Source organism: Panthera tigris, chromosome D3 (assembly GCF_018350195.1).
Source record: "Panthera tigris isolate Pti1 chromosome D3, P.tigris_Pti1_mat1.1, whole genome shotgun sequence".
Classification (NCBI taxonomy): Eukaryota; Metazoa; Chordata; class Mammalia; order Carnivora; family Felidae; genus Panthera; species Panthera tigris.
Genome location: NC_056671.1, coordinates 57,035,904 through 57,059,926, shown reverse-complemented (window position 1 = coordinate 57,059,926; position 24,023 = coordinate 57,035,904). Strand labels below are relative to the sequence as shown.

The window sequence follows — 24,023 nt, the reverse complement described above, 5'->3', positions numbered from 1 at the left end:
GCGACGCAGGGCCGGGGAGAGGCTGGACGAAAAGGCTCCTAACTGGTGTCGGCTCTCACAGCCTGCTCGGACCGCGCCTTCGTCTCACCCGCCCCTGCGAGCCCCGCGGCGCGGGCGAACAGGCGGACTCGTGGATCCGCCTGACGGGGACGGGGTTCCGGGCCGCACTGCGCATGCCCTGCAGTCATGGCTGGCGGAGGCGGTGGTTCGCGGCGGCGCGCTGCGCGCGGCGGTAATTAGTAATTGTCCTCCTGCTCCTGGGAGGCGAGGCGCGTGGGGCGCGGCTTCCCGGTGGCTGCGCGGCAGTACCCCAGCCCGGCCCGAGGGGCAGCCGGGCAGATGAGACCGCCGCTTCTCCGTGCCCTGTAGAGGCTTCTGAGACAGAAGCACGGACCGGTTCCGAGCCCTCCGGACCGCCCGCGGGGAACTGAACCGGCGCGCGGGGCCGGGCCGTGGGACGGCGAGGCCGCGGAGAGGTGAGTCCCGCAGGTCCGGGAGGGGACAGCGGAGAGGGGGAACCTCGCGGTCCGTGGAGGCCGGACTTCCCAGTTTCGGGTGCATAGATGGGTTTCGGAGTCCAGCGGAGGACTTTCGGAGGAAACGGTCTGTCCTGTTCATCTCATTTTCGAGGAAGGTACTGTCGTGTTTAAAAATACGAAAGCCTTTGGAAGCAGTTTTGTGCCCTTTTTTCCCGTTTTCTCCACTCTCCCCTTTTTCCAGGCCCTTGTCTTTAGGTTTTCTTTTTTCTTCAACACACGCTGACTTGTAGGGAAGAACCGGCGGCCGGTCCTTGACCGCCCTAAGTAAGCATCCTCCCGGGAGAAAGGCATGGAGCTGCCCTCTGAGCCACCCGTTTGTGTTTGTCCCCACCCACTCTGGTCCTTGACTTTCTCTTCTGCGAATGATTTGTTAATCTTTATCCTTTGCATATTAACTGAATTCCCAAAACTTCAGGCCCGGAAAATTGTTCTTTGAGGAGTCTAGCCCTGTAAGGTGCTAGCCCTCCTAGCACCAGCTTTTCCTGGTGCAGGAGACGGCTGAAAGTGGTAGAACTAAGTTACCCCGTCCTTGCTCTCTAGCTCTAGAACCGACCTCCACCTCTTTGGCTGAAGGCAGGTGAATTTGGTCACAGTCACCATTCATCATTGGTGCTGGACATCTGCTGGGTCCTGAGATATCAGTTCTTCTGCTTATCTGGACTATACCTTCCCTTGTTTAACTGAGTTCTGCTTTTCAAGACTCGATTTTTTTTAATAAAATGGGATTTCTTTTTAAGATTTTTTTTTTAAGATTTAAATCTCTACACCCAACGTGGGGCTCAAACCTACAACCCTGAAATCAAGAGCCACTGAGCCACCCAGGCGCCCCAAGGCTCAACTTGATTCTTTTCCTGGAGGTTAGGCCTTTGGTTCCAAATACTGTTGTGTGAATGAGTGATGATAGTCCATGATAAAATTTTTACTGTTTTATAGGAACATAACGATTTTTTTTAATGAAGTTTAATTAGAGGTGACACACCTGTTGGGATGAGCACTGGGTGTTGTATGGAAAGCAATTTGACAATAAATTTCATATTAAAAAAAAAATTAGAGGTGACATTTTGCAGTCATTCAAGAGAATGAGATCAGTCTATATGTACCAACACTGAAAGGTGTCATTTGTTGAGTGGGGAAAAAGGATCCGATTTGTGTCATTAAAGGACACATCTACTTGACTATGGATAGAAAATATCCTAAGAGATGGGGCGCCTGGGTGGCGCAGTCGGTTAAGCGTCCGACTTCAGCCAGGTCACGATCTCGCGGTCCGTGAGTTCGAGCCCCGCGTCGGGCTCTGGGCTGATGGCTCGGAGCCTGGAGCCTGGAGCCTGTTTCCGATTCTGTGTCTCCCTCTCTCTCTGCCCCTCCCCCGTTCATGCTCTGTCTCTCTCTGTCCCAAAAATAAATAAAAAACGTTGAAAAAAAAATTTTTTTAAAAAATAAAAAAGAAAATATCCTAAGAGATATACAAGAAACTGGCAAAATGGGTTGCCTCTGAGGAGTGGGATTGGGAGAGAGAAGACTTAAATTGATTTGTATACAGTTAAGAAAAGTTATAAATGTGAATTCTGAGATTACCGTTTCTACTTTTTTTTTTCCCGATGTTAAAAGATTGTTTTATGAAAAAGAAAAAAAAAGATTGTTTTATGAAATAATAATGATGGTGGAGATAATTGGGTTTTGTTTCATTTTGAATCATTGTTCTTACCATAACAAATTACCAGTATGGCTGCAACCACATGAATCTCTCCAGTTTCTGCATTACTTGTTGCTTTCTCAGTGCTAATTATGGTCCCTTAGCACTCAATTGTTCTCCAGTTGTTTCATGTATATTCAAGGGTAGGGCCTAGAATTCTTTGTATTTTTGTATATTTCCTATATATATATATAGTTCTTTATATTTTCACTGTATGTAGCATTACACTAACCATACTAAATGATACTCTGTAAACCTTGATTGTTCAGTATCAATTTTCAGCATGAAATTTCTTAATTCAAATTGTTTTAAAAGTGAAAGCAAGAATTTTTTTTCTGTTTTCTCTAGGAAAGTGCAATGGCGAGGAATTTATCTGTAATCTTGATTCTGACCCTCACCCTGTCAGTCACAAATCCCCTCCACGAACTAGAACCAGCAACTGCTTTCCCTCAGACCACTGAGAAAATTATTACAAATTGGGAATCTGGCATTAACGTTGACTTGGCAGTCACCACACGGCGACATCATCTACAGCAGCTTTTCCATCGCTATGGAGAAAATAATTCCTTGTCAGTTGAAGGATTCAGGAAATTGCTTCAGAATATAGGCATAGATAAGATTAAAAAAATCCATATACACCATGACCACGACCATCACTCTGACCATGATCACCATTCTCACCGTAATCATGCTCCTTCCAATAAAAATAATCGGAAAGCTCTTTGCCCAGACCATGAGCCTGATAATTCGGGTAAAGATCCCAGAAACAGCCAGGGAAAAGGATCTCACCGATCAGAACATGCTAACGGTAGAAGGAATGTTTTAATCAAGGATGGTGTTACGGCTAGTGAAGTGACCTCCACTATGTATAACACTGTCTCTGAAGGAACTCACTTTCTAGAGACAATAGACACTCCAAAACCTGGAAAACTTTTCCCCAAAGATGTGAGCAGTTCTACTCCACCCAGTATCACAGAAAAAGGCCGGATGAGCCAGCTGGCCAGTAGGAAAACAAATGAATCTGTGAGTGAGCCCAGAAAAGGCTTTATGTATTCCAGAAACACAAATGAAAATACTCAGGAGGTAAGATGACTGCTTTTCATTATGCCTGCTTGTTTGTCCCATCATTGCCGTTCTATCTTTAGTTGTAAGGAGTATAAAGTAAAAATAAAATGATGAATTACTGAAAAGGGAATGTCTGCTTTCTCATCCAGGCATTTGGTCCAAAAGTCCTGATCTCTACTGTGTTATAAACATTCCTGATACAAAACTTGGGGATAGTTTTTTGGTAACGATGGTGCTGGCAGCTAAAACTATTTTCTAATAGAATTGAAAATGAATGTGGAAGGCAGTTATCAGTTATTTTTGGAGTAAATACCTTTAAAAGGTGGATTTTGTTCATGAAAAGTAGAAAATGGGAGCTCACAAAAGCAGCAGTTAGAATCCATGTTTTAGGGAAAGGTGTGGCTGAAGACACAAAAGAAGGCAAGAAGAATAGTGTTACCTTTTTGGAAGAGGTATCTCTGTGGCTTGTGGAGTCCTAGCTACCAAGAACCATGTGGTGGACAAATTAAAAGTCTGGGCAGTGAGGTTCTGAATTCATGTATTTTTCTTAGACTAGACTTCCAGACTGTGCACAGTTTTCCTTGGCTGAGAGAGGTCAAGAACAAGGAATTAGTTGGTACACATTAATGAGCAAAACTTAAAGAGTACTTCATTCAAATCACCATATGATTGTACCAATTCCAGAATAATCTTAATGGTCATTCCCATAGCAACACTGGTAATAAAGTTTGTTCTGAGTAGTATTTGCCAAGAACTGTGGGAAGTTAAAGTAACTTTACAGAAGATGAGAAACAGGTGCCACTGCCAATTTTGTGTATGTGTGAGAAGGGGCGTTCAGATTACCTAGAGGGGATTCTCTTCAAACTGCGCTTGTCGTCTAATTACGTTGTTGAAACAGCTGCCTGCTGGTACAGGTTTGTTTTATTAACCAGCCTTGCCCTCCACAAGAGTAATTGGCATAATTTAATCTCTCGTTCTTGTAGAGCTTTTGCCAGGGAGATAGAACTAAGTTTTGCAAGTACAGTCATTGCTGGAAGAGTGACATGTTTTGGACTTGTTTAGGCCAGGTAGGGTAGCGTTAGTACTAAATCAACATATTTCTCAATCTCTAATGAGCTCCCATCTCAAAATTAAAGCTCATTTCCTTAATAGGTTTATACAATGAGTTAACAGGCTTGTGAATGTCCATTTATCCTGAAGGTTATTCCGCTCAGGGCTTTCTCTCTAGATGATTTAAACTGCTTCTCCCAAGAAGTAGGCAGAAGAAGTGGGACACCACCATTGTCACACAGTATCACCAAGAAGCTTGAGGCAAGTTCCAAAGTACTCAAAACAACAGTTGATGCTAATGGGTTGACTTGAAAAAATAAGGAAGTAGCTTCAGTGTGGAAAGGGTGTTGTATCATCAGACAGTTTTTTTGGATTGTCTAATGGGAATGCTTTCTGGTGATTTTCACTGCTTTGTTTCCCACAGTGTTTCAATGCGTCCAAGTTACTCATGTCTCATGGCATGGGCATCCAGGTTCTGCTGAATGCAACAGAGTTCAACTATCTCTGCCCAGCCATCATCAATCAAATTGACGCTAGATCGTGTCTAATTCATACAACGAGTGAAAAGAAAGCTGAAATCCCTCCAAAGACCTATTCTTTACAAATAGGTAGGGTAGCCTTTCTTATGTAAAGATAATTTCAAGTAGGTATATTTATGTTGTCCTTTTCTCTATATTGACATGAATCCATTCATTTTTCAGCCTAATCTTAATTGTTCTCGGCCCTGAGTGTGAACAAAGCAAGTTGGTTAGCCTTGCCTTAAAAACAAAAATAGGGGCGCCTGGGTGGTGCAGTCGGTTAAGCGTCCGACTTCAGCCAGGTCACGATCTCGCGGTCCGTGAGTTCGAGCCCCGCGTCAGGCTCTGGGCTGATGGCTCGGAGCCTGGAGCCTGTTTCCGATTCTGTGTCTCCCTCTCTCTCTGCCCCTCCCCCGTTCATGCTCTGTCTCTCTCTGTCCCAAAAATAAATTAAAAACGTTGAAAAAAAAAAAATTTTAAAAACAAAAATATACTGTAAGTGAGGACATCCCACAGGGCCATCCAAAATTTGGGCTTTTTCTATGTTGTCACACTGTTTCAGAAGGTCAGAGTTAATATCTGCTGTTTAGGAGCCTAATGGTATGTTCTTATTAATAAATTAATAAACTAGGATAAGTTCTGCTCTACTGTAGACCTGTGTTGCTCAAAAAGTATGGTGAATAGTTGCTTTGTTCACTGAAGAAATTATTGAATTCCTGGTTTCCTTCTCTTTCATCCTTTCTTTTCTTTTTTTTTTTTTTTTTTTAACTCTCCTCCCTTTCATAATTTAGCTGTATGGGAGTCGAAAAGCTCAGTTCCCAAATGATGTAGAAATCATCGTTGGTAGCAGTATTCTGCCCTCTTTTCACCCCCATCTGAAAGAACTTTCCACTAGACTTACATTCTTTACCAGGAGGGTTCAGTCAGATTGTTGATTTGAGCCAGCAGCAGGTTTCTTGGTTATTGCTCTATTACCACAGCCCTCTTCCACTGAGTTTGTATTTCTTTAGCTTAAGAAATACAACTTGGGGCAGGGTGGGGCGTGGGGGGCGGTGAGGTGGCGCCCGGGTGGCTCAGTTGAGTGTCTGCCTTCAGCTTGGATCATGATCTCACAGTTCATGAGTTCAAACCCCACATCAGGCTCTCTGCTGTCAGTACAGAGCCTGCTTCAGATCCTCTGTCCTCCTCTCTCTCTGCCCCTGCCTCCCTCTTTCTCTCTCTTCAAAAATAAATGGATAAACTTCAAAAAAAAAAAAAAAAAGAAGATTAAGAAATGCAACTTGGGGGTGCCTGGTGGCTTAGTTGGTTAAGCATCCAAATCAAATCAATTTCAGCTTATGTCATGATCTCAAGGTTTGTGATATCGAGCCCCACGTCTCATTGGGCTCTTCACTGACAGCATGGAGCCTGCTTGGAAGTTCATTCATTGTCTCTCTCTCTCTCTCTCTCTCTCTCTCTCACCCCCCCCCACCCCGCCCCCCTGCCCACCATCTCCACCCCGCCCCCCCCGTCTCACCCTCTCCCCCACCCCTGCTTGTGTGCATGCATGCTCTCTCTCTCTCTCTCTCTCTCAAAATAAATAACTTTTAAAAAACTCTTAAAGCTTAACAATTATGTAATTTTCCTTTTGCTGTGTTTTATTTGACAGCCTGGGTTGGTGGCTTTATAGCCATTTCCATCATCAGTTTCCTGTCCTTGCTGGGCGTTATCTTAGTGCCTCTCATGAATCGGGTGTTTTTCAAGTTTCTCCTAAGTTTCCTTGTGGCACTGGCTGTCGGGACATTGAGTGGTGATGCTTTTTTACACCTCCTCCCACATGTGAGTACAGTCACTTGTCTTATTAGTATATTTTATTCAACATTGAAAAAATGCAAGAACTTTTGGTTTGTACTAGAATTCTTTGTGTTGGTATATATAAAAGGTTAGAGATTTGGTTTAGAAGAGTTGATTTTAAAATACATTTGCTGGAGGGGCGCCTGGGTGGCTCAGTCGGTAGAGCATCTGACTTGGGCTCAGGTCATCATCTTGCAGTTCACGAGTTCAATCCCCACATCGGGCTCTGTGCTGACAGCTCAGAGCCTGGAGCCTGCTTTCGATTCTGTGTCTCCCTCTCTCTCTGCCCCTCCCCTGCTCATGCTCTGTCCCTCTCTGTCTTTTAAAGTAAAATAAAACATTGAATAAATAAATAAAATATATTTGTGGCAGTGCCTGGCTGGCTCAGTCAGAAGAACATGCAACTCTTGATATCAGGGTTGTGAGTTCAAGACCCATTTTGGTTGTAGAAATTACTTAAATAAAACTTAAAAAAAATTTTTTTTAGGGGTGCCTGGGTGATTCAGTCAGTTAAGCATCTGACTTTGGCTCAGGTCATGATCTCATGGTTTGTGAGTTTGAGCCCCATGTCAGCTCTGTGCCGACAGCTCAGAGTCTGAAGCCTGCTTCAGATTCTGTGTCTCCTTCTCTGCCCCTCCACAACTCACGCTCTATCTCTTTCAAAAATGAATAAACATTTTAAAAAATGTTAAAAAAATTTTTTTAATAAAATTAAAAAAAAAACTGGTAACTGAAAGCTGCATTTTTGTTCTAGATCTGCATATATGTTCATGGTTTGTTTTTTGCTTTTTTTCTTTAAGGGACTTTATTAAATAAAGAATTTAACTTTTTGGACCCAGTTAATAGAAGGAGACAGATTCTGCTCAGATATCATTACTGTGATAGATTGCAACGTGAATTATCTGCTTACATTAGTGTATTTGCCACAGAAATATAAACTGATTCTCTGTGTACTCAAGAAACGAATTTTCCTTGAGAGGTGAATTTATGAGATTCACACTCATTGACACAAGTAAATTCTTAAATTATGTAAAGTTTATTTGATAGCTCCATTAAATACTTAAAATAATCGGATCTCATCCTTTAAATTTTCCTCAGAGGTTCATAGGTAAGCAGGGAAAAAAATCATTCCTAGAGTACTACATATATTTTGCTGTGATAAGTTCCCCGGGCCCCAGAAGGCACTTGTTCAGGAATACCTGCTACACCAAGCAGCTGATGCCTAGGGTGCCCCGTGCCTCGCCCCCCATCTTGTCTCGGCTGGTGTGCTCCACACTCAGTTGCCTGACGCGCAGTGGTGGTAGTTCCTACCGCACCCAGCTGCGGACTGCTGGGGCCACACACCTGGATCTCAGGTACCTGCCAGGGCCCGTGATACACACGGGGCTTCTTGTAACCACAGTGACAGGACTAGTGTGGGCTTTTTCAGTTTGGAGTGTAGACAGTAAACACTGTATGTCTGTTAAATCTGGCAGTTCCCTGCTATTTGTGGCCCTGGTCACTTGTCAAACATTGAAAATACCCGTTACCTATGTGAGAGTTATTAAGGAAGGTATCTGTCTTCACACTAAACAAATGCAGTCTGTTAAGTGCCTTAGCACATGGTACATTAAGATCTAAATTGCTAGCTGACTGCGGGTCATTTTATTTTCATGTATTGAACTTCCCTCTGAGCTCTGAAGTATCCCATTACTTGACTAATTCTGAATGTTTTCGTATTTGACCTTATTATCTTGGCCAGTTTTTCTGACACGTGTGAAACTAATGAATTTATAAAACACACATTGTTTTCCCTTTAGTCTCACGCAAGTCACCAGCACAGTCACAGCCATGAAGAACCAGCAATGGAAGCAAAGAGAGGGCCACTTTTCAGTCATCTGTCTTCTGAAAACATAGAAGAAAGTACCTATTTTGATTCCACGTGGAAGGGTCTGACAGCTCTGGGTGGCTTGTATTTCATGTTTCTCGTCGAACATGTGCTCACATTGATCAAGCAATTTAAAGATAAGAAGAAAAAGGTAAGAAAAAGTACTGTGTACTTACTATACATCAGACATTTATTTGAGTAGTACTCTAACTAGACTGTTAGCTGAGCTTGTCCAGGGGGTGTGATCTTCATTTGAGAGGAGTTCAGTACCCTGAGATAATTTTTGTTCCCAGAGGCATTCATATTATTGATAGCCTGGGAGTTCTCTATTTTCAGTGTTCCTTTCAAACTCAGGCGAGGGTAAGAACTGCAAAGGATGAACATCTGTGTAAATAACCAAACAAGACACAAGCAGAGCCTTAAAGCCTTAAAGGTCAGAAGCATCACGATTATGGCCTTTATAGTGGCAATGCTTTCACGGGGATATATACCCAAGTTCATTGATTTATATACTTTAAATATACACAGTTTTCAGTGTCAATCATACCTGTCAGTAAAGGTTTGCTTGTGTTTTTTTAAAGAAGCATTATGGATACACTGTTGGTATTTATTGGTAGTTGGCGTTAACTGCTTGATTAACTTTATTCACCCAGTAGCTGAATATTCTGTTGCATTTAAGAGGGTTTGTGGGGGCGCCTGGGTGGCTCAGTTGGTTGGGCGTCCGACTTCGGCTCAGGTCATGATCTCGTGGTCCATGAGTTCGAGTCCCGCGTCGGGCTCTGTGCTGACAGCTCGGAGCCTGGACCCTGCTTTGGATTCTGTGTCTCCCTCTCTCTCTGCTCCTCTTCCGTTCATGCTCTGTCTCTCTCTGTCTCAAAAATAAATAAACATTAAAAAAAAAAAAAAAAAAGAGGGTTTGTGACTTTCAAAGTCTTGTCCTTTGCAAATTGACACCAGAAAGTAGTATGAAGGCAAACAGTAAGCTCCTTATCTCTGGTAAAAACACCCAATGTGTCGCCTGTGGTTATCTGCCACCTCTCGTCTGATGTGACCAGGCAAGTTAGTCAAAAGACTGTCTTTATGGAAACTTGTAAAAATGGCACATACACATCTTAGATGTCTTAATTAATATAAAACATTCATACATTCATATTCTGGTCATTTGACGTTGACCAAGATTTTGAGTTGGAGTTCCATATGATCATTGTTTTCCTATAGCCATGTGACTTCATCCACAGTCTCCAATTTCAGTTTCTCTCAAGTTGAGCAAGAGGTTATACGTTAGCAAAGCTATTCGAAGGTAGAGTTTAGGTTTTGTAAATTTTTAAAGTTTTATGCAGTGGTTACTTTACATAACTTGATAGTCTTTTTTTTTTTTTTTTTTTAGCACCTTGCCTTTGAATCTTTCAAAAGCACTCAACTTAAGTTTTCACAGATATACCTATTCTCACCATCATTTCACAATTTGAGCTGTACATCATTTAATTGTGCAATTACAATAACAAGTATAACTGGCATGCAGAGGTTTGAAAACGAACATAGTTGTTCTTGCTGAATACAGAGCTCCCTGTGGGAAACAAGTGCGTGTATGACCAGGAGAGTGCCTCGTTCATCCTGTGACTATTTGCCCCGATAGATTTGACATCCACTAAAATCTCAAGCTACAAATTTTGAGCCTTCTCCTTGCTGGACCTAAATTTAGTGGAAAGAAAGGAAATAAGAATAGCTTGTTCATTCTTCATCCAGGAGTCCTCTTCCACGTTCCCATCGTCCCACGCACTTCCCTGGGACTAATTTGAGGATATATCCTACTTGTTTACATTCTCTGGAATTCTTTCCTTAGAAAAACAAATGATCCTTTTTAGTTTTCTTTTGGAAGAGGTGGGGTTTAGAGGTCTGTTTGTATTGTTGTCTCCCTGGTTCAAATGCCATCATTTCTTTAACATTCTAATTTCAGTTTAGCTTTCAAATTTACCTAAAGATAGCTTTTCTTTAATCTGGTACTCTTTAATATGAGACTCTTAAGAAGTAGGTTCTCTCTTATTTAATAGAGAACAATTATTTTTAAACTCCAGGTTATAATTCAATGAGTTGTGAAATCAGTCTTCTGTCATCACCAATGTTTTTAAATTATTTTTATGTTTATTCATCTTAGAAAAAGCACAAGTGGGGAAGGATCAGAGAGAAGGAGAGACAGAATCCCAAGCAGGCTTGGCACCATCAGAGCAGAGCCCGATGTGGGGTTCAAACCCACAAACCATGAGATCATGACCTGAGCCAAGATCAGGAGTTGGACACTTAACTGACTGAGCCACCCAGGCGCCCCATGACCAATGTTTTTAAATGCAGCAGTGATATTACGATGTATTATGTCTTTTACTATGTACACATTACTTTGGCTTGTAGTCAAAGAAGCTTGATGATATCTTTTCTAAAATAGTTTCTACTGGAATATAAACTGTTAAGACCCAGGACCTCTGCCACATACCCAATGCCTAGAATGCCATCTGGCACATAATAGATACTTAACAAATATTTGTTGAATGTATAAGAAACATTAAATAAAAACTCTCCATTATATGGTGAGTGTTGAGAGCTTCTTCAGCCCCATAACAGGACATTTTACCTAGCATTTTCCTTAAGACATCCATTCTGTACTCTGGACGATTCCATATATCATACTATGTATGTCAATCTGAAATCTCTATATGCAGACTAGGTTACATCTCATACTTTATAGATAGTTGGGCCTTTATAATAAGTTCAACCTCAAAACCTTTTTTCTTCCAGTGAAGGTTATTGCTCACTCTAGGAACCTGAAAGTCATCTCTAACATCTCCCTTATCCTCATATCCAAGCTAGTTTTATTAAATACATCCACAGTCTTTCAGTTTCTCTCCCTCTTCTTTGCTATCATGCTGGTCTAAACCATGCTTATCTCCTACCTAGGTGTTAGCAGTCACTTCCTAACTGGACTGTCTACATTATTTTATTGTTTTCTTCTCCCAGTCCAGAACAGAGCAGGCAAAGTGATTTGTTTAAATGGAAAATCTGGTGAAGTTGTAACCACCACTGAAAATCCTTCCAGTGACTTGTTGATACTTTCAGGACAGAGTCCACACTTTTAACTTGATTTGCATTGTTTAGGTCTCTTTCTGCCACCCAGCCTCCTCTCTAGCCCCGTCTCTGACCTACTAAGCCCCAACCACCTTATGTTGCTTTCATTTGTGGGGTGGGGTGGGGCTGGCCCCTTCCTGTTGTAGAGCCCTCCCACCTGCTTTTTTCCCTGCCTGGAATACATCCACCTCTGCACCTCCGCAGCCACCCCACCCCCCACAAACTCCTGCTTTCTTTTTTTTTTTTTTTTTTTTTTTTTAATTTTTTTTTTAACGTTTATTTATTTTTGAGACAGAGAGAGACAGGGCATGAACAGGGGAGGGTCAGAGAGAGGGAGACACAGAATCTGAAACAGGCTCCAGGCTCTGAGCGGTCAGCACAGAGCCCGACGCGGGGCTTGAACTCACGAACCGCGAGATCATGACCTGAGCCGAAGTCGGCCGCTTAACCGACTGAGCCACCCAGGCGCCCCAAACTCCTGCTTTCTTTAGGTCTTGGTATAAGTATCACTTTCTCAAGGAAGCCTGTCCTGGAACTTAGTTGCGTCTTGTTATACACTCTCATAGCACTATGTGTTTTTCCTTTATAAAACATATCAAAAATAGCAATTGAAGAATTGTTTAATCATTGTATCTGTGCAGTCTCCCTTCCTGTGGGTGATAAGCTCCATGAAAACGGAGACCAGGCATATCTTGTTTTATGCTTTATTGCCAGCACTTAGCATAGGGAACGTTATGGGTCCCCAATACTTATAGAATGAAAGAATTGGTTAAACTGTAGGTTCTAGGGTGAGTCATTGCCCAATAAGAAAGCATTAACTGAAGTGATATAAAATATCCTGAATTCATTTCTTGTCACAAATATTGAAGTACTTTCTCTGTTTAAGGCATTAAGCCAGGGGTAGGTATAAAGATATGTCTGTGGAGACTCCTGGGTAGCTCAGTCTAAGCATCTGACTCTTGATTTCAGCTCAGATCATGATTTCAGCATTCTTGAGATCAAGCCCCGTGTCCAGCTCTGTGCTGACAGGGCAGAACCTGCTTGGATTCATTCTCTCTCTCTCTCTCTCTCTCTCTCTCTCTCTCTCTCTCTCTCTCTGTGTCAAAATAAATAATCTTTAAAAAAAAAAAAAGATGTGGGGGCCTGGGTGGTTCAGTCGGTTAAGCATCCAACTTCAGCTTATGATGCTGACAGCTCTGAGCCTGGAGTCTCGGATTCTGTGTCTCCCCCTGTTGCCAACCCCCATCTCAAAATTAAATAAGATGTTAAAAAAAAAAAAAAAATGGGAGCACCTGGGTGGCTCAGTTGGTTGAGCGTCCGACTTTGGCTCAGGTCATGATCTCACGGTTCGTGGGTTCGGGCCCCGTGTCGGGCTCTGTGCTGACAGCTCAGGGCCTGGAGCCTGCTTCAGATTCTGTGTCTCCCTCTCTCTCTGCTCCTCCCCTGCTCACACTCTGTCTCTCTCTCTCAAAAATAAATAAAGATTTAAAAAAAAAAATTTTTTAAAGATGTGTCTATGTGCTTGCCTTTAAAAATGTACAGATATTTTATATGCTGTCACCAGAATGAAATGTCAGATCCAGTAGTAATTAAGTCATATTCAAAAGTACTGCAAATAAGAAATCTATTATTTGTGTGACAGTTTTGAATACTGAATATTGACAGATGTTGAATGTCATTTTGAATATTACCTTCTACATGAGTAAATCATACATAGGCACCAATGTTCAAATGGTGACCATTATGCTTGGGCTCAGAGGTAAGGATAATATCTCAAGCATGGTATTGAGGTGGTTAAAAAACCTAATGATAAGTTTAAGGCTAACCAGTAGAGATTTGTTGAAAAAAAAGCTGGGGGCGCCTGGGTGGCTCAGTTGGTTGAGTGTCAGACTTCGGCTCAGGTCATGATCTCACAGTTTGTTAGTTCGAACCCCGCGTCGGGCTCTGTGCTGACAGCTCAGAGCCTGGAGCCTGCTACTTGTTCTGTGTTTCCCTCTCTCTCTGCTCCTCCCCTGCTCACATGTTGTCTCTCTCTCTCAAAAATAAATAAAGATTAAAAAAAATTTTTTTTAATAAAAAAAGAAAGCTGGTTAATGGTGTTTTATTACAAGAAAAGTATTTTAGTTTTAATAGGAAATACTTAATCAGTGTTACAGTATAGTTTCAGGTTATAAAAAGTATAGGAAATATGTGGTTTCAGTGTCCAAAAGAGGAATGGAGAGAGAACCAAGTAATTGGTTAGCAGCTCACTAAATGCTGGAGAAAATGTCTCTAGTTGATTCCAAATTGATAACCTGGGGCAGAGTTCAATTTTAATGTGTGTATGAATCATCTGGGCATCTAGTTAAAATCCCTATGCTGATTCATTAGGTCTGGGGTGTGGCCCAAGATTGTTCATTTCTAACAGGCTCCCAGAGCACACTTAAAAGTAGATGACATGGGGGACATTGAGAAAGATGACTATGTGATTTTGCAACATTTCCTATTATTGGAACTTTGACACTTCACCTTTCTGAGCAGTTATTATGTCTAGAACACACTACTAGGTGCTGTATAAGTTAACTATAGGCCCTGCCTGCCTTTGGATGACTTTTATTCCAGTAAAGTTCGTTTACTGTGTTGTCTTTTTCTGAATCTTTTGGTTAACTGTTTGTTTACAGTTGTACACCTAAGCAAGTCAACTGTTTTAAAGTATGGCTTTCCCTTGCCATTTTAGAATCAGAAAAAACCTGAAAATGATGATGATCTGGAGATTAAGAAGCAGCTGTCCAAGTATGAATCTCAACTTTCAACAAATGAGGAGAAAGTAGATGCAGACGATCGTAAGTCTTAACACATCTGAGGGCTGGAGGTAGTCGATTGCTCCGTGATTTACAGGCAGTTTAGACTATCTGGAAGAAAGGGGACTATGTCCCTTTTTAAATGTTTTCTTTTTTACTTTTGAAATATCTTATACCTTTTCTTCTTAATTGTAAGTTGTTTATATTATATTTATTTTTCCAGAGGTAAATTCAGACATACAGAGAAGTTTCAAGAATAATACAAAGAATTTCTGTATCTCTTTCATATATTCCCCAGTTATTTTACCTACATTTATCATTCTATTTCTCTGTGAGTACACATATACAATTTTTTGCTAAACCACTTGAAAGTAAGTTACAGATGAGATGTCTGTGTATCCCCAAATGCTCAGTATGTGTTTTTTTTTTTTTTTTTTTTAAGAAAAAGGGCACTGTGTTCTATAGTTACTGAAATCAGGAAATTAATGCTGATACTATGCCATTATCTAGTCTCTGTAGATATCACTCAAGGTTTTCCAGTTGTCTTAATGACTCCTTTATATTCTCCCTCCACCCAAAGAAAAAATTGGTCCAGAGTATAATCCAGAATCAAATGTTGCGTCTAGTTGTCCCCCACTTGGGGTTTCTCTCTCTTTTTTTTTATGATTAATTGATCATTTTGGGCAGGAATACCACAATGTGATATTGTATCCTTTTCAGTGACATGATGTGCCACCTAACATGATGCTCCACTGTAAAGTTCCTATTTTTCCTGTAACTTGACTATTAACTTGGCATTTCTTGTTAGACAGATTGAGTTAATAAATTTTTAAACCAGACTCCTTGCCATGAACTCTCTCATTGTTCATTGTGTCCAGTTTCACTGGCCGCCTTTTCATTCTGTGAGCACACCAGGTTTATCTCGGAGCCTTGCATTCGCTGTTGTTTCTTCTTGAAAGCCTCTTATCAGATCTTCACACAAATTCCTTCTCCCATCATTTGGGGGTCAGAGGCCTTCCTTGATCACCAAAAGACAAAGGTTTCCCGGTCACTGTCCTTCACATTAACCTTTTCTATTTTTTTCCATGCTTTCTGGTGCCTTAAATGACCTTATTTATACATGTGTTTCCTTATCAAATATGGCTGTCACCCCACAAGAACGTAACTTCCTTGAAGGTAGAGACCTTGTCATGCTCCATTCCATCCCCAGTGCCCAGCAGGGTACTGGCCAGTGTAGGTGCTCACTACATAGTTGCCAGCTGACAAAGGAGAAAAAACTACTTTTTTGCTACTGCCTACTTGTAAGGTTTCCTGTCCACCCTTTGTTTTTTCACATGTTTTTTTCTCTAAAGAGTAAGTGAAATGTTCTTGCTCTTTTTCTTGTGTCTCTTCCCTCTTCAGCCTTTTTAATGGAGTCCAATGAAATATGTAACATTGAGCAGAAATAGCTGCCCTAGGATTGGACCACAGGGTCAGAATGTTCCCAAGAAAAGTGTCATCAGTGGACAAGACAAAGGGAAAAAAACAAAACTTTATTGTTGCAGTTTAATTTACTTCTCTTTGCACAATAAATGGTCCTTGGTGATAATTGTATTTCAAATACAGTACTTGTTTTTCCTTGAACTTTGCCCTCAAAACAGAAGAAGTTGGATGATAGGATTAAGCATGTTTTTTATTTCCAAATTTCAGTATTTTTCTTAAATGTTTTTCTAAAGTATGTGGTGCTTTTATAATCAGGAAAACAGTCATCTTTCAAAAATATAAGGAGGCAGATATTACACTGTATGTTCACTAACTGGAATTTAAATAAAAACTTGAAAAAGAAAAAACAAACGTAAGAAGGCAGAAGAAATCAAGGAAGAATCTGAGCGGTTGTTATTGAAGGCTAAAGTTTAAAATCCATTCTTAATCTGTGAGACCATTTAATTTCTTAAAATTCAATAAAACCTGTTGATGTTTGTATTTTCTTCTTTCCTCCTTTTTCTTTCTGTCTTTCTTTCTTTCTTTCTTTCTTTCTTAATTTACATCCAAGTTAGTTAGCATATATTGCAATTATGATTTCAGGAGTAGAATCCCGTGATTTATCCCCTACAAAGAACACCCAGTGCTCATTCCAACAAGTGTCTCCCTTAATGCCCCTTACCCATTAGCCCATCTCCCCTCCCACGACCCCTCCAGCAAACCTCAGTTCTCTGTATTTAAGTCTCTTCTGTTTGTCCCCTCCCTGTTTTTGTTATTTTTGCTTCCCTTCCCTTATGTTCATCTGTTTTGTATCTTAAATTCCACATATGAGTGAAGTCCTATGATATTTGTCTTTTTCTGACTGGCTCATTTCACTTAGCATAATATCCTCTAATTCCATCCACGTAGTTGCAAATGGAAAGATTTCATTCTTTTTTGCCAAGTGATATTCTATTGTGTGTATGTGTGTATGTGTGTGTGTATATATATATATATGTATATATATATACACACACACCACACTTTCTTTATGCATTCATCTGTCGATGGACGTTTGGGCTCTTTCCATACTTCGGCTATTGTTGATAGTGCTGCTACAAACATTGGGGTGCATGTGCCCCTTGAAAACAGCACACCTGTATTGTTTGGATAAATACCTAGTAGTGCAATTGCTGGGTTGTAGGGTAGTTCTATTTTTAGTTTTTTGAGGAACCTCCATACTGTTTTCCAGAGTGACTGCACCAGTTTGCATTCCCACCTACAGTGCAAAAGAGATCCTCTTTCTCTGCTTCCTCGCCAACATCTGTTGTTGCCTGAGTTATTAATGTTAGCCATTCTGACAGGTGTGAGGTGGTATCTCAGTGTGGTTTTGATTTGTATTTCCCTGATGATGAGTGATGTTGAGCATTTATTCATATGTCGGTTGGCCATCTGGATGTCTTCTTTGGAGAAGTGTCTATTTATGTCTTTTGCCCATTTCTTCACTGGATTATTTGTTTTTTGGCTGTTGAGTTTGATAAGTTCTCTATAGATTGTGGATACTAACCTTTCATCTGATATGTTATTTGCAAATATTTTCTCCCATTCCTTAGGTTGCCTTTTAGTTTTGTTGTTTGTTTCCTTCACTGGCTGTGCAGAAGCTTTTATCTTGATAAGGTCCCAATAGTTACTTTTTGCTTTTGTTTCCCTTGCCTCTGGAGATGTGTTGAGTAAGAAGTTGCTGCAGCCAAGGTCAAAGAGGTTTCTGCCTGCTTCCTCCTCGAGGATTTTGATGGCTTCCTGTCTTACGTTTAGGTCCTTCATCCATTTTGAGTTTATTTTTGTGTATGGGATAAGAAAGTGGTCCAGGCTCATTTTTCTGCATGTCGCTGTGAAGCCTGATGATGTTTTTCATAAGCATCACTCTGTTTAGTACTTGCCATGCTCTAAGATCTTTTTGGACTTTGTCAGTGGGACTGTTTGAAATGTATCCAGGCACATTAACAAAGTTTTCTGACTCTTTCCCAATGTCCTTTGTGTTTATACCTAGGACCTGAAGGCTATTTACGAGCAGACTCACAGGAGCCTTCCCACTTTGATTCTCAACAGCCAGCAATCTTGGAAGAAGAAGAGGTCATGATAGCTCATGCTCATCCGCAAGAAGTCTATAATGAATATGTACCCCGAGGGTGCAAGAATAAATGCCATTCGCATTTCCATGATACCCTCGGCCAATCAGACGATCTCATTCACCACCATCATGACTATCATCATATCCTCCACCACCACCACCACCAAAACCACCACCCCCACAGCCACAGTCAGCGCTACTCTCGGGAGGAGCTGAAAGACGCCGGCATCGCCACATTGGCCTGGATGGTGATAATGGGCGACGGCCTGCACAATTTCAGCGATGGCCTGGCAATTGGTATACATCTACATAGTTGCTTGTTGTTTGACTCTGAAAATGTCACATTAAACTACCAGTCCAATTTTAACAAAGAATAGGTTGATTTTGATAAGGCTATTAACTTCTAAGATTATCAAAATGTTATTTCTTCTGTAGCTACTTCGACAACGAAGTTCTCAATAAATATTAGGTAAGGTTAAGTGCTACAACTGCCTAGCCCATTACCTAACTTGTAACTATCAACAGTTGTTTTAATTTGCAGTCTTAAGATCAAGATCTAATGTGTACAGAGCATGTGTTTTGTTTTTGTTTTTGTTTACATTTAAGTTCCCTTATCTATAAAATAGTATTAAGGGAAGAGAATTTTCATCATCTTTTATACCAAAATCATCTTGGCATATCTGATAAGTTCAGTTACGAATCTCTATCCAAAAAACTAGTTTTTGCTGTTAAATTGTTGTATCACAATCAAGAGATAATAGAATACTTATGAGTTTTAGTAACTTGATGCTGGAAGGAGCAATGGAAATAATTACCGGTTAGGCAGCTGAGGCCTGGCAAAGCGAACCACCTGCCCCAGGAGGTAGTGCTGTTGTGCAGCCGGGCAGATGCGCCCAGGCCTTGGCCCCCTGGAAGCCTGGTGCTCTCCCTCCGGTATGTACTGTGCACAGCATGAGCAGCAAAGGAGGACGTGCAGGTGCTCAGTCACCCTGTATAAGCAGTCAGTTATATATGGTGTTAGCTTTTAAAATGGGAGGAGCCATTTGTTCTAGACTGTCCTTGGTAGACCATGAAAGAATGAATGTAAACAAGTCTAATTACATAGTGAATTCTTCTGAGGCCAGCGAAACATATTTGTACTCCTGACTGCTGTGTTTTCTTTTAAACCTTTTAAATCAGTTTATTTTTTACATAAATGTTTTATGTGGTTGCAGTTACTTCCCGGGTCTGTGGGAAGATCCTCTAATCACTCTGAGGCATAGTGGAACTTTCCCTTCTCTCTCGTACCTGCTTTTGCTCCACTGGGAAATGTAAACCTAATGGAATGTAATCTAACATTACTTATAAAGGAGATACGGAGTGCAGCTGGGAAAGTTCTGTTTATTTACGACCAGAATATGGTTCACATCTTTTACCTTGTTTTGTAAGCTGGTAAGTTGTTTTTAAAAACACCCACAATATAATGTAGCCAAACTTTCTCTGATTTTTACCCAGGGGCTGCTTTTACTGAAGGTTTATCAAGTGGTTTAAGTACTTCTGTTGCTGTGTTTTGTCACGAGTTGCCACATGAATTAGGTAAGAGAACCACATAAATGGCATTTTCCAGGGTTATGAAGTATCCTAGTATTGCTGGGTTTTGCTATTGAGAGTTCCAGCAAACTTCTTTGTAACTTTCATGCCTTCTTAGAAGTCTGCTAACCTGTCTAGCTTTCTTTTCTTACTGAGTACAAGTTTGTTTCCAGCCAGAACTCTGACCCTATAAGTATAATTACACAATTGTCCATGTGGGGTTGCCAGAGAGAAACCTGGGTCTCCTCCCTTGTCCTCTTTCCCTACCACATATCTTCTTACACCAGCATGCTGGTGACATCAGTGATCATTATCTTCATACGTACAATATGAATAAGACCACAGGAATAAGAGTCATCTTCTGTTAACAGAGATAAGTTGGCAAAGAGACTTGTTACAGCTGAAGAAAAGGGAAGTTGATGAATTATGTTTTGAATATTTTTCTCTTCTGTCACCAGGACTTAAAACCTTCCCAGAGTTGTTCTGGATCCCAGTTCATGTCCTTGTTTTTCTTTTTACAGACACATATGTGCACACACCTGTGATGCCATTTTCACTTTTGCTCCTTGGCATGTGTTCTGCCATTCACAAGGCCTCCCATCTGCCTACTCAATGTTTATGATCCTCAACATCTCGTTTATGTTCCACATTCTAGATCCTTCATGCTTCATTAAGCCTCTCTCAGCTATTCCTATCCTAATTTGTCTCTTTTTCTCCTTTTATAACTAGAACATTAGACTCTTTAGCTCTTAATTATAAATTGCCTTTATCATATGCTAATCATTTCCTCTGTTCTCCACTCTCCTCTTCTTGATGGCCAGTTACAAGCTTGTTGAAGACAGTGCAAGACCACAAATAGTAGGTTTGTGGTATTTATCATTCATCGACAAAGTGAAAGCCATAACAAAAACCGGAAAAAAATAATTTAGGGGTCCTGGGTGGCCTTGTTGGTTGAGCATCTGACACTTGATTTCAGCTCAGGTCATGATCTCAGTTTGTGAATTTGAGCCCACATCAGGCTCTGTGCTGATAGTGTGGAGCCTGCTTGGGATTCTCTCTCTTTCTCTCTCTGCCCTTTCTCTCTCTCTCAAAATAAATAAATAAATAAATAAACAAGCAAACAAACAATCACAAACTTAAAAACCAAAATCTTAATTTATAGAGCTGTTAGGTGATTTACACTAACACTGTTACCCCTGGGTAATTCTCAAGTTTGCTGCTTTTTCTTTTCCCCTCAAAAAAATTAGAGAATTTTGTAAATTGGGAAATCTGTTGGGTTTGTGTCTTAAAAGTGATTTTTCATTACTTTGTCCCTTTTTGTTTTCTATGAAAGGTGACTTTGCTGTTTTACTAAAGGCTGGCATGACTGTTAAGCAGGCTGTTCTTTATAATGCTCTGTCAGCCATGCTGGCATATCTTGGAATGGCAACGGGAATCTTCATTGGTCATTATGCTGAAAATGTTTCTATGTGGATATTTGCACTTACTGCTGGCTTATTCATGTATGTTGCTCTGGTTGATATGGTAAGTTTTAAAGAAGTTTAATTATAGTGTTGATTAATGATAAAAGAGAGAAAATGCTCAGTGAAACCTTACTTTTATAAAGGCTTTAGATTAAGGGGCATCTGGCTGGCTGAGTAGAGCATGTGACTCTTGATCTCAGGGTTGTGAGTTCAAGCCCCACATTGGGGATAGAGCTAACTTTTTAAATAAATAAATAATAAAAAGGCTTTATATTAAGTGCAGTAGTGATAAGGGAGTCTATACTTTAGTAAGGTAACAGAAAATACAGGCTCTTTAGAGTTTATCCTTTTGGATTATTGATCACAAGCACATTTATCCTAATGTGTATCAGGATACACAGAAATATCTACCCCTTTCTGATGTGTCTTCTTGAAGGTAGAATCTCAGTAATCAGGTATTGAATTGTGTATAGATTTGTAGGAAACCCAGCACATGTCACATTTTGTTGGCATGCTGTGTATACTTGAAACTGTTCATAAGTTTCTTACTAATGGACAAAGGAGTTACTTTTTTTTTTGTCACCAAAATCCACACAATAGTCCCAGCTAATCTGATTGCCGAACTTCTATATAATGTAAGAGTTCCAGATCTCTGAACTTAGGTGAGCTATATGTCATGTTCAGTTCAGCTATACACAATAACTGAAGCAGCATAATCAGTATAGCTCTTAATCTTATAGCGGAGCAAACTGGACCAATAAAGATTGTGGCTTGTTGAGCATACTGTGAATAATCATTAATTAAACTGCTGGGAGGGGTGCGTGGGTGGCTCAGTTGATTAAGTGTCTGACTCTTGATTTCGGCTCAGATCATGATCTCGTGGTTCGTGAGATCAAGCCCTACATTGGGTTCTGCGCTGACGGTGCACGCGCTCCGAATGCACGCACTCTCTCTCAAATAAACAAGCATAAAAAAAGATAAACTGCTGGGAAATGCTGTGTGGCAGTATTAGCTAGAGTCAACGTGTCCTGTTTTAAGATCCTGTTTTAAGGAGTTGACTCAGTATATCCAGCTACGTATACAACTAATATTACCGTATACTATATACTATATACTGTTCTGTAATAAAAACAAATTTGTGGTTCTGAAAACTTAAATGTTGCCCTTTTTTTTTTTTCTTTAAGGTACCTGAGATGCTGCACAATGATGCTAGTGACCATGGATGTAGCCGCTGGGGATATTTCTTTTTACAGAATGCTGGAATACTTTTGGGTTTTGGAATTATGTTGCTTATTTCCATATTTGAACATAAAATTGTGTTTCGTATAAATTTCTAATTAGGGTGTAAATTCTAGAGTAGCTTAAAAAATATAGCTGTCTGTAGTTTGAATAGGTCATAGGGAAATGAGAGTTCTTACGCTGTGATACTCAGACTTTACGGTTAGTGGATTTTGTGTGTTTTTTTTAATTGAATATTTCCATTTGTTGTGCTTTATAAGGTCAGTTTTGGTGGTAACATAAAGGTACGTTTTAATATTTAAGTTATTCTATTTTGGGAATATGAGCTGTATGTGCAATTTACCAGTTTTACCAGTTTATTGTATAAACAAGAGATTTGGCATGACATATTCTGTATATTTCAGGAAAAATGTCTTGAATCCTTTTTCTAGAACTAATCTAACACAGCAAGCCCCGTGCTGGATGTCAGGCCTCTGAAGAACTGCTGGTGTTGAGGAACAAGGACGCACACAAAGCCTAAGATACCAATAAAGCTTGTACTGAATTTAAGCTAAGAAATAAAAAGAAGAATCTGTAAGAATAAAGAAGACACAGATGTCTTACCCAAAAAAGTCACAAAACTAGTTATAAAAGAGCAGGAAAATTTTGAATTAAAAAAAAGCAGTATTAGTATAGAGTACACATGCATAAACATTTTTGTCAGAGTAAAATAAACCACAGTGAGCACTTTTTACTAATTTAGTTGTACATTTAACTTTGTATAATAGAGAAGTCTAAGTATATTTAATGAGCCCAAGCATATATAGCTTAACCAAGAAATTGGAATCTTAAAATATTTGTATGGAGATATACCGGATGAGTACGAGTAAGTTTATGTATGGTCAGAAAACTTGGCTGTTGAGTGTTCTGGTTATCTGGTTTGCCAGATGTCAGTATATTAGAACTTTGAGATAGGTAAAGACCTGAAAACCATTCTGAGTGTAATTTGACTTCTTGGATTCAGAAAGTACTTTGGTATCTTTCAGTGCTTCAGTGTTGTCACTTTGAGCAATTATCATGTTTATATGTAGTACTTTAGACATACTAGGGCTGTCTGTGGCATTCTCTAGATGTTGCTTTTCTACAAAATAAATCCCCCATGTCGGCTTGGTATCAGATACCTGATTTTCTTTTCTCTCTTTTACCGTCGTAACCATTTGTAAGTATACAGTTCATTAAAGTATATTCACCCTGCTGTGCAGTGGGTCTCCAGAGCTTTTTCATCTTGCAGAACTGGATCTCTACGCCCATTAAATAACAACTCCTCATTTCCTCCTTTCGCAGCCCCTGGTAACCACCATTTTACTTTCATCTCTATGAATTTGAGATGTCTAATTTTAAGTACAATCCAGATTATAGTATACTTATCAACTCATTTATATTATTAGGTGGCCTTAACTCCGTTTGAAAATCTTTTCCACAAAGACAATGATCCACAATCTGTTCCAAGCTGCCCCTAGTTTTTCTTTTATAACAACCAGGGCCTTAAGCCCGAGAAGCATTGATACCCTACGTTCTAGAGAATCAGAAGAAAATTGGACAAAACCCGATGGCCTACTGAGAGTCAATTGGGCTATCATTTCTATTCCCCAAACCAAGTGACAGGGATGGATATGGGTAACCAGAGAATGACTTGGATTTAGGGTGCCTCAAAGCATGACATGAGGTGTCTCCTCTAGT

The 24,023-nt window shown here is 40.3% G+C and overlaps 1 protein-coding gene across 2 annotated transcripts; it reads left to right on the top strand.

Annotated features, from left to right (window-relative positions):
• Positions 1-15: 15 nt before the first annotated feature.
• On the top strand, positions 16-23,461 carry SLC39A6 (solute carrier family 39 member 6). 2 transcript variants are annotated; one of them, XM_007090732.2, is made up of 10 exons: positions 16-476; positions 2,581-3,315; positions 4,772-4,955; positions 6,514-6,683; positions 8,498-8,716; positions 14,399-14,504; positions 17,953-18,330; positions 19,528-19,608; positions 20,936-21,126; positions 22,250-23,461. In XM_007090732.2, the coding sequence occupies exons 2-10, from the start codon at positions 2,590-2,592 to the stop codon at positions 22,400-22,402; spliced, it is 2,208 nt and encodes a 735-aa protein (XP_007090794.2). In that variant the 5' UTR covers positions 16-476; positions 2,581-2,589; the 3' UTR covers positions 22,403-23,461. The 2 variants fall into 2 exon arrangements, with proteins under 2 accessions (XP_007090794.2, XP_042817696.1); XM_042961762.1 differs by lacking the exons at positions 16-476; positions 2,581-3,315 and adding an exon at positions 4,380-4,608.
• Positions 23,462-24,023: the final 562 nt, after the last annotated feature.